The sequence below is a fragment of the Haematobia irritans genome, chromosome 5 (assembly GCF_050003625.1).
Source record: "Haematobia irritans isolate KBUSLIRL chromosome 5, ASM5000362v1, whole genome shotgun sequence".
In the NCBI taxonomy this organism is placed as follows: Eukaryota; Metazoa; Arthropoda; class Insecta; order Diptera; family Muscidae; genus Haematobia; species Haematobia irritans.
Window position 1 is genome coordinate 159,462,445 of NC_134401.1, and position 11,267 is coordinate 159,473,711.

Genomic DNA, 11,267 nt, shown 5'->3' on the forward strand with positions numbered 1-11,267 from the left:
GAAGATGGGCTATATCGGTCCAAGTTTTGATATAGTCCCCATATAAACCGACTTCCCGATTTGGGGTTTTGGACTTATAAAAACCGTAATTTGCCTGAAATTGAAAATCTAGAGGTATTTGAGGACCATCAAAAGGTGTGCCCATCTCCGAAAATGGTGCCCATCGGTCCATGTTTTGGTATAGCCACCATATAGACCGATCTCCCGATTTTGCTTCTTGGGCGTCTAGAAACTGTAATTTATATCCGATTTGCCTGAAATTGAAAATCTAGAGGTATTTTAGGACCATAAAGTGGTGTGTCGAAAATGGTCCATATTGGTTCCTGTTTTGGTATAGCCCCCATATAAACCGATCTCCCGATTTTGCTTCTTGGGCTTCTAGAAACTGTAATTTCTATCTGATTTGCCTGAAATTGAAAATCTAGAGGTATTTTATGCGCTTTACAGACTATCAGTTATTCCGGACGACAGTACTCGTGTCGAACATATCCCATATATTGTGCACATTATCAGTTAGGTCCGAAGGCATAATCGATACTGCTGCATGTTTATGGGATCGATAACACATTTACCGATTATTTAGTCATCGCCGATATGTCGTACCGATCCGACACACTGTAAGATTCTTTACAAACACCGACAAAAACGCATTAGGACCATAAAGTGGTGAATCGAAAATGGTCCGTATCGGTCCATGTTTTGGTATAGCCGCCATAAAGGCCGATCTTCTGATTTTTATTATTGGGCTTCTATAAACTATATTTATTACCCGATTTGCCTGAAATTGGAAATCTAGTTGTATTTTGGGACCACAAATAGGTGTGCCGATATTGAGGTGTATCGGTCCATTTCTTGGTACAACCCCCATATAGATCTCCTGATCTCCCGATTCTACTTCTTGGACGTCTAGAGACTATATTTTCTAACCGATTTGCCTGAAATTGAAAATCTAGAGGTATTTTAAGATCACAAATAGGTGTGTCGCAAATGGTGTCCATCGGTCCATGTTTTTACCTGTCATCAAACACCCCCCGAAATTTTCAAAGGAAACTAGTATATTTGATTCATGGTGGTGGGTATGTAAGATTCGGCCCGACCGAACATACTGCTGTATATCCTTTTTTCATATATTCTAGTGCCAAATAACTGCCTTCTGTACAATTGCATGAATTGTACTATATAGATGGAAAGAAAAATAAAACAATAGACAGACGGACAATTGACAAGGCAAATACGATTCATGGTATGATGCTGAGTCGATTAGTGTTAACAATGTGGGCTCTCAGCAGCGATAGGTCCCAGTAGGCAATATACACATAGCATGCAGCTCAATTAAACCTGGGCTAGCCTGGTATTGGGAATTTTAATTTTTTGAAAGACTTATCCAGAGATCATAAATCTATCCTCTTCACATCACAATAACTGTGATGTACTTAATAAGGTATATCAAGGGCAACATAACCTTATAATTATTTAATGTATTCATTGAATTTGAACCTTTTGCAAATTTGATTAGGGACCATGCCAAAAGGAAACAACTAAGGGATGAATGGATTGCATGAATGAACGACTAATACGAATTCGGTGAAGATTTATTGATGAATGAGTTTTTTTTTCATATCTACCTGGAATATGAGATTGAGAAAGGAAAAAGGTTGGCTTCGTAATTTAAAGAGCATTTTGATAATTGGCATTTTGCAAGGGGGTGTATGATTGTTTCGTTTACAAGATTTTTTATTTGGTAAATTGAATTAGATTGAAATATAATGGAGTATACTGAGAAAAAAGGTGATTACAAGTATCCGTATAGAGAAAAAAGTTCGTTTTTAAACTGATGCTAAAATTAACTTAAGTTTATTATGGTGATGGGAATATACCCTATAACCCTATAATGATGTCCGTCTGAATGTCTGCCTGTTGTAATTAGGATACAATCTTCAATAATGAAGCTATCGTGCACAGGGAGGTGAAGTTTTGATACAGGCCGACCCCCTGATGTGAGTTGGAAACATAGAGGTATTTTAGGTCCACTAAAAAATATGCCAAATTTGGTATACACCCTCATTGAGACGATCTTCTGCTTTGATTTCATAAGGACATGGAACCACGGTGGCAACTCGAGCCACAAATAATATACCAACATTTGGAAAAGAATTACAAAGAAACTACAAATATATATATATATATATATATATATATATATATATATATATATATATATATATATATATATATATATATATATATATATATATATATATATATATATATATATATATATATATATATATATATATATATATATATATATATATATATATATATATATATATATATATATATATATATTTATTTTTGAATTTCTATTTTTGAAAATTTTATTTCTATAGAAAATTTTGTCAAAATGTTATTTCTATTGAAAATTTTGTCAAAATTTTATTTCTATAGAAAATTTTGTCAAAATTTTATTTCTATAGAAAATTTTGTTAAAATTTTATTTCTGTAGAAAATTTTGTCAAAATCTTATTTTTATAGAAAATTTTGTCAAAATTTTATTTCTATACAAATTTTTTCAAAATTTTATTTCTATAGAAAATATTGTCAAAATTGTATTTCTATAGAAAATATTGTCAAAATTGTATTTCTATAGAAAATTTTGGTAAAACTTTATTTTTACAGACAATTTTTAAAAACTTTATTTTTACAGAAAATTTTTAAAAAAATTTATTTCTATGGAAAATTTTGTTAACATTTTATTTTTATAGAAAATTTGTTAAAATTTTATTTTTATAGAAAATTTGTTAAAATTTTATTTTTATATAAAATTTTATAGAAAATTTTGTCAAAATTTATTTCTATAGAAAATTTTGTCAAAATTTTATTTCTATAGAAATTTTTGTCAAAATTTTATTTTTATAGAGAATTTTGTCAAAATTTTGTTTCTATAGAAAATTTTGTCAAAATTTTATTTCTATAGAAAATTTTGCAAAAACTTTATTTTTACAGACAATTTTTAAAAATTTTATTTTTGCAGAAAATTTTTAAAAAATTTTATTTCTATAGAAAATTTTGTTAACATTTTATTTTTATAGAAAATTTTGTCAAAATTTTGTTTCTATAGAAAATTTTGTCAAAATTTTATTTTTATAGAAAATTTTGTCAAAATTTTATTGCTATAGAAAGTTAATTTCTATAGAAAATTTTGTCAAAATTTTATTTATATTTGTTGTTTTGATCTCAGCTTTAAAACCATTGCGTTGATTAAACTACAAGAGTAGCTTAACCAACAGAGGAAAAAATATTTGTCAAATTTATTTGGGCACAGCCCTATAGACTGTTAACATTTTATTTTTATAGAAAATTTGTTAAAAGTTTATTTTTATAGAAACTTTGCTAAAATTTTATAGAAAATTTTGTCAAAGTTTTATTTCTATTGAAAATTTTGTCAAAATTTTATTTCTATTGAAAATTTTGTCAAAATTTTATTTCTATAGAAAATTTTGTCAAAATTTTATTTTTAAAGAAAATTTTGTCAAAATTTTATTTCTATAGAAATTTTATTTCTATAGAAAATTTTGACAAAATTTTATTTCTATAGTATATTTTGTCAAAATTTTATTTATATTTGTTATTTTGATCTCAGCTTTAAAACCATTGCGTTGACAAAACTACAAGAGTAGCTTAACCAACGGAGGAAAAGAATGTTTGTCAAATTTATTTGGGCAAAGCCCTACACCCAGAGAAGGAATATGATCACCTCAACCATGTTTTGTAGTGGGTAATTGTCAAATTTTTTCCACATTTGGTAGTGTATGTATACTTTTGTAGTTCACTGTAATTTCTAGTTCGCAGAATTGCATTATTACCGGCTATGTCTAATGTTTATAACATGAATGGGCTTATAATAATTCGCTCAACTCTCAGTTAATGTTAACTTGACTTTCGTTATGATTGTTCTTTCATTCTCACTTCAATGATTTTATTGCCTATGGCTCATTGAAAAATTTGTTTTTGTTAACGGATAACTCTGAATGGCAAAGTGGATCGTTTTTAGAGGAAAGAAATTCATTATCACGTGTCATTTTGTGGAAACAAGTAGCAAGCTGACTCTTCGTCTTAAATAAAATTGGCAAATAGTAATCAAAGTTTAAGTATTATAAAAATTTTTTCTAAATTTTTTTGGACAATTTAAAGACTTTTCGTCCACCTAAAGTCGAATACTCAGGAAATTGTCTTTAAATCGGAAAATTGTTTAAATTTTTTCGATTCATTGGTAAGTTTCGCAAGCATGCATTTAGAAAAAAGGATACGACATATTAACATAATTATGATTAGGTTATGGTGCTATTGGATGGGATTATGTCCCACATGACCAAGAGACTCAATCTTGGAGCTTAAAACAAGCCTTATACCCTTCCATTTTGTGTTTGCAAATTGATTGATTGAATGCTCTTGAAAGCCACTCTGAACTGTGTTTAAGAAATCCACATGATAGACGAAATTTTTGGAACCAGATCCTATTCCTTTTTCCTTGACACCAGCCAGAAATCAGGTCACACCGTGTGAATATAGGCCTGAAAAGTCTTTCTATGAGGATATTGAGAACATCATTCTTCCTGCATATTGATATAAGAACTATTTTTGGATATAAGACACTTAAAATTGTTATCGCAGATAATATCATCCCATTCTCAGTTGGAAGGCGGAAAAAAAAAAGTTTCTCCACACTTTAGCCGATAAAAAACGTACAAACATATATAATAACCCTTAAATTATAGCAAACAAAATAATCATCAATCAAAGCAACGATGGGCCCATGGATGCAGTGATTCAATGGATGATAAATGTAAGTAACCCTAAACAAGAATTTTATCTTTTGGTCTTCTTATATATGTAATGTACTATATCGTAATTTTTGCTTAAATCGGCTGTGTGTGAAAAAAAAATAAATTTTCCCTTTTCAACTCAGAAAAATTTTTTCTGAAATGTTTTATAAAACACGGCTAATAACATATCTGCAAAAGCATATTTAGTTTGCCGGTAGTGCTTACATACATAGTATCACATAAATTTATAGTAAACATCATTGGTTTTGCAATGGAAGTTTATTTGCGTAGTTTCTTTAATTACGTTTTCCATTCATAATTGTGATTCTTCCATTTTTTTTACATTATCATATAAGTTCTTCTTAATAATTCGATTCATTCATTAACGTTGCGGAGAGTAGTCTCCATCATTTTGGAAGCTCACTGTGCCTCTTCCAAATACAAATTTGTTTGACTCTCAGTTTCTCCTTCAAGAATTAAAAAAAAAACAAAACCATTATAATTAGTCCCTAAGTTCTCTTTGAGCGATTATCATCGCACTCTCCTATGATGTCTTTTTTTTTGTTTTGTCTTTATGGGAATAGAATAGTGAATAGAGTTTATTGAAATATATTGTAAACATGATCGCGAATTTATAAATAAAAACAAAGAATGTGAAATTAATTTTTGGCTCTATTATTGTTGTTGTATGAATAGTAAAGAAATGTTTTTGTGATTTGGTGGATGGATGACCAAATAAACAGCTGTCTCAATATTATGTGCGTATAAAGATTGATTTTGAAATGTATATTAGGGTGATCCGTAAAATTTCAAGAGATTACATGGTTGGGAGGGTTTGGGTAATAGTGCTCATTATCACCAGGAGTACTTGTTAAGGTCTGAATAATCGGTTGATTTTATTAGTTTACCAAGTCCGATACCAGGTCCGTCTGTTATATTAGCCATATAACTTTGTATATTAATGGTTGTATTTTTTTATAGTGAGATGAGAACTTCGAGTTTACTGTTATTATGCTGTTTTGTTCTTAGTTTTTCCCTAGTTATTTTTTTTCTTTCCTTAGTTATACCTAGTGCACCTAAAAGTATTGTGTGTGTGGACGTTGGAAAGTGTAGGAAGACCCATACCATTTCGGCGAGCTGGCTAGTGCGAAGCTAGAGGTGCACGTAACCTACGTAGAATTTTCCAACTAATTCGTTGCCCAAAATTCCATAAACCACCACAGTTTCAAGAGCAAAATGTTATTTTTGAATGGTGACCATGTAACATGTTTGTCGCAACCATGTTATTTTCTCGGAGGTTATGTGTCTGATTTCGGCAAGCATATTATTTTTGGCGAGAAAAGAACATTTTTGCCATAAACATGCTACATGGTCACCATCCAAAAATAACATTTTGCTCTTGAAACATGGTTGAGGTGATCATATTCCTTCTCTGCGTGTATAGACTGCAATATAGTTGGATGGACGTACGCTTCGGAATTACCACATTCCTCATCAGCATCCTCTATTTGCAGCAAAAATCAACAACAAATATGATTAAAGTACAAACCAACAATAAAAACAAAAAAAAAGAATTGTATTTCTAAATAAAATTTTGTCAAAATTTTATTTTTATAGAAAATTTTGTCAAAATTTTATTTCTATATAAGATTTTGTTAAAATTTTCATTTCTATAGAAAATTTTGTCAAATTTTTATTTTTATAGAAAATTTGATTTATATAGAAAATTTTGTCAACATTTTATTTCTATAGAAAATTTTGACAAAATTTTATTGCTATAGAAAATTTTGACACAATTTTATTTCTATAGAAAATTTTGCCAACATTTTATTTCTATAGAAAATTTTGTCAATATTTGACTTATATAGAAAATTTGGTCAACATTTTATATCTATAGAAAATTTTGACAAAATTTTATTTTTATAGAAAATTTTTTCAAAATTTTATTTCTATAGAACATTTTGTAAAAGTTTTATTTCTATAGAAAATTTTGTCAAAATTTTATTTCTATAGAAAATTTTATCAAAATTTTATTTCTTTAGAAAATTTTGTCATAATTTTATTTCTTTAGAAAATTTTGTCAAAATTTTATTTCTATAGAAATATTTGTCAAAATTTTATTTCTAAAGAAAATTTTGTCAAAATTTTATTTCTATAGAAAATTTTGTTAACATTTTATTTCTATAGAAAATTTTGTCAAAATGTTATTTCTATAGGAAATGTTGTCAAATTTTTATTTCTATAGAAAATTTTGTCAAAATGTTATTTATATAGAAAATGTTGTCAAATTTTTATTTCTTTAGAAAATTTTGTCAAAGTTTTATTTTTAGAGAAAATTTTGCAAAAATTTTATTCATATAGAAAATTTAGTCAAAATTTTATTTCAAAGTTGTATTTTTATAGAAAATTGTGCAAAAATTTGACTTATATAGAAAATTTTGTCAAAATTGTATTTCTATAGAAAATTTTGTCAAAATTGTATTTCTATAGAAAATTTTGTCAAAATTTTATTTCTATAGAAAATTTTGTCAAAATTTCATTTATATAGAAAATTTTTGACAAAATTTTATTTCTATAGAAAATTTTGACAAAATTTTATTTCCGTAGAAAATTTTGTTACAATTTTATTTCTGTAGAAAATTTTGTTACAATTTTATTTCTACAGAAAATTTTGTCAAAATTTTATGTCAATTTTGTCAAAATTTTATTTCTATAGAAAATTTTGTCAAAATTTTATTACTATAGAAAATTTTGTCAAAATTTTATTATTATTTTTTAAAATAAAGAGGCGAAAATTGAACATAAATGAAGCATAAAGTTTTACAAAATTCGTGTTTTCCAGCAAATAGTTTGGAATTTCTTAAAATTTGTAAATTTTATCACTAACGTTCCCATCTTGAACTTCGTATGGCACTAAAGACATTTTTATTTCGAAATTTATAAATTTGTAGAGAAATCTTTCAATATTTAATGAATTTATTATGTTGTCAAACTTTTATCTCTGTAGAAAATTTTGTTAAAATTTTATTTCTATAGAAAATTTTGTCAAAATTTTATTTATATAGAAAATTTTGTCAACATTTTATTTCTACAGAAAATTTTGACAAAATTTTATTTCTGGAGAAAATTTTGTCAAAGTTTTATTTTTATAGAAAATTTTGCAAATATTTTATTTATATAGAAAATTTTGCAAATATTTTTTTCTATAGAAAATTTTGTCAAAATTTTATTTCTATAGAAAATTTTTTCAAAGTTTTATTTTAATAGAAGTTTTTGCAAAAATTTTATTTATATAGACAATTTTGTCAAAATTTTATTTCTATCGAAAATTTTGGAAAATTTTCATTTCTATAGAAAATTTTGTCAAATTTTAATTTCTATAGAAAATTTTATTTCTATAGAAAATTTTGTTAAAATTTTATTTCTATAGAAAATTTGTCAATTTTTTTTATTGAAAATTTTTTAAAAATTTTATTTCTATGAAAATTTGTGTCATATTTTTTTTCTAAAGGAATTTTTGTCAAAATTTTATTTCTATAGAAAATTTTGTCAAAATTTTATTTTTATAAAAAATGTTGTCAAATTTTTTTTTCAATAGAAAATTTTGTCTATTTTTTTTCTATACAAAATGTTGTCAAAATTTTTTTTCTATACAAAATGTTGTCAAAATTTTTTTCTATACAAAATTTTGTCAAATTTTTTTTTCTATACAAAATTTTGCCAAAAATTTTTTTCTATAGGAAATTTTGTTAAAATTTTATTTCTATGGAAAATTTGTCAAAAGTTTATTTTTATTGAAAATTTTTTAAAAATTTTATTTCTATGAAAAATGTTGTCATATTTTTTTCTATAGGAATTTTTGTCATAATTTTATTTCTATAGAAAATTTTGTCAAAATTTTATTTTTATAGAAAATCGTGTTTTCCAGCAAATAGTTTGGAATTTTTTAAAATTAGTAAATTTTATTACCAAAGCTCCCATCTTGAACTTCGTATGACACTAAAGACATTTTGATTTCGAAATTTTCTCTAGCAAATGAAAAAAAATAGTTAGTTAGTCTTGTGAAACAGTTTAGTTAAAATTTTCTAAAATTAAACAAAATGTTCCTTTATTGTAGGTTCATTGTTTTTTAGTGAATTCATGGTCTCAAATTTCCTTTTTATTTTTTTTTTCAGTTTACAATCCATAGGTCAGAGAAATCTTTCATTATTATTTTATTATGAATTTATTATCGAAATTCTTTTTTATATAAATTTTCTTAAATTAAATTTTCTTATATATTTACAGGACTTGGAAGAAAATTCTGTTTAATTTAATTCAGTCTGTGCAGATGTACCTGACGTTTGCATCACAGTCTACATCAATCGTCAACCCCCCAAAACCATACGAATGCGTATAGATAATAGCAACATTATATTACACATCCATGTACTTTTATTTATTTGTATAGAATGTGTTTCTTGGGAAATTACAATAAGGTGAAGAAAGTAAATAGAAAAGAAAAAAAAACGTAGATATCTAAGCCAAGCCCCAAGTAATTTTAAGATAATTGTATATAGAGAAAGGAATTACAAAAAGATTACAAGGAAAAACAACATAATAATAATTATCATACAAAAAGTCTCTAAATGGTGATAAATGAAAATCAAAATTGAAATTCAAAGGCACATTGTACAAAATGTTATAAAGCACATCCACCCATACACACACATACATATACATGTATAAACATGTATTAAGTGACCATATTACCTTTAAGGAATTGTTTTATTCTCTTTCTCTCTCGCTCTCTCGCTGTCTCTGCTCCATAGAATGCCAAGATTTGTATATTAAACCATAGCATAACAAATACAAAAGCAATTGTTCGAGTTTAAGTTTTGAGTTCAATGTCTTCCTATATATATATATAGAAACCAGCAATCAAGTATAAATACTTGAGATGCCATAAAAAGGATTTTATTTTCTTTTTTAACTTTAGAAGGCTCTATTAAATATGAAAGGTTTCTAGTTTTATTAAAGTTGGAACAATAAGAATTTATATACATGCAAACACTTAAATGATATAAAATAGAGAGGAAATGGAAATTTATTTTCTTAAATATCATATTATCTTTGTATTTTTTATATAAATTAAAAAGCTATTATGTGAAACGAATTTTCTGTTTATTCTAAATAAATTAAAAAAAAAAACAAACAAGAAATAACCAACATTTCTCCGAAAGATGTATAATGTACAACTTTAATGTTCTCATCACCATCCTCATTGCATTCAGCTTTTTTATCCCTGTTACCATTACCAAAGCCATAGCATTGAATGTATTTCAATATTTTTGTATAATTGTATTTGTTGTATTATCCTTAGAAAATTGATGCGAACAATATGTTTGTATGATGTAAATATCTATCTAAGGAGAGAACAGACCTTGTATCTAGAGAAGGATAGATTTATTTTAATTTAATATATTGAAACTAACTAAAGAAAACAAATGCTGAGGAAATATTTTAAACATATTGTAAAACACATTCTCGGTGTCTTGTGCTGAGAATTAAAGCTGAAATAAATGTACTACCAAAGATCAAAAAAACAAATAAACAAGGATCTAAATGTTTGAATATATTTTGGTTTTAATTAACACTTGGAAGGTGGTAACTACACAGAAAAACCCCATTAACAAAATTTTTCAAAATAAAATTAAAAAAAAAATAATAATAATAATAATAAATAATTAAAAATCCAGCAAAAAAACCTTACCAAAAAGGTGGTGAAGTGTTTTGGATTTGGAAGTGGTGCAAACTTGGCTCGGAAATGATGAATTTAATATGGGATTGTTATAGGACGGATGTCCACCATTTCAACAGTTATTGCACTGAATTTGTATCTCTTCTTACGATGTGATCCGAATTCAGTGTATTGGATGTGAATTAAAAAAATGTTGTGATATTTTGACAAATGATTTTTAAATTTTTTTTTGCATTCTAACGTTTGGCTGAAACGGTTGACCTCAAATATTTTGTATCAATTATTTTTTAGTTGGATCAATTAAATTTTTAATTGACTTGGGTTCAATTAATTTCGTGATTGAAAGCGAACAGTATTCAATCGAGAATCAATTAGGAAACAGGTACATACGGCCGTAAGTTCGGCCAGGCCGAATCTTATGTACCCTCCACCATGGATTGCATAGAAACTTGTACTAAAGACTGTCATCCACAATCGAATTACTTGGGCTGCGGTAACACTTGCCGATGGCAAGGTATCTTAAAACCTCCAAACACCGTCTTCTAAATTGTAAGTAAGTCCATACATGGTATATATTAAATTAATAAAATTTTCAATAGAAATAAAATTTTAACAAAATCTTCCATAGAAATAAAATTTTGACAAAATTTTCAATAGAAATAAAATTTAAAAAAAAAAAAACATCTATAGAAATAAAATTT

At 26.4% G+C, this 11,267-nt stretch overlaps 1 protein-coding gene across 2 annotated transcripts in view; it reads left to right on the forward strand.

Moving 5' to 3' along the window:
• Positions 1–10,439, forward strand: part of Dh44-R1 (Diuretic hormone 44 receptor 1) — a 134,936-nt gene extending 124,497 nt beyond the window's left edge. For both annotated transcript variants that reach the window (XM_075312262.1, XM_075312261.1), the window contains one exon: positions 9,114–10,439. In XM_075312262.1, the coding sequence (XP_075168377.1) occupies positions 9,114–9,137 (24 nt within the window). In that variant the 3' untranslated portion in view covers positions 9,138–10,439. The remainder of the gene's footprint in view (positions 1–9,113) is intronic.
• Positions 10,440–11,267: the final 828 nt, after the last annotated feature.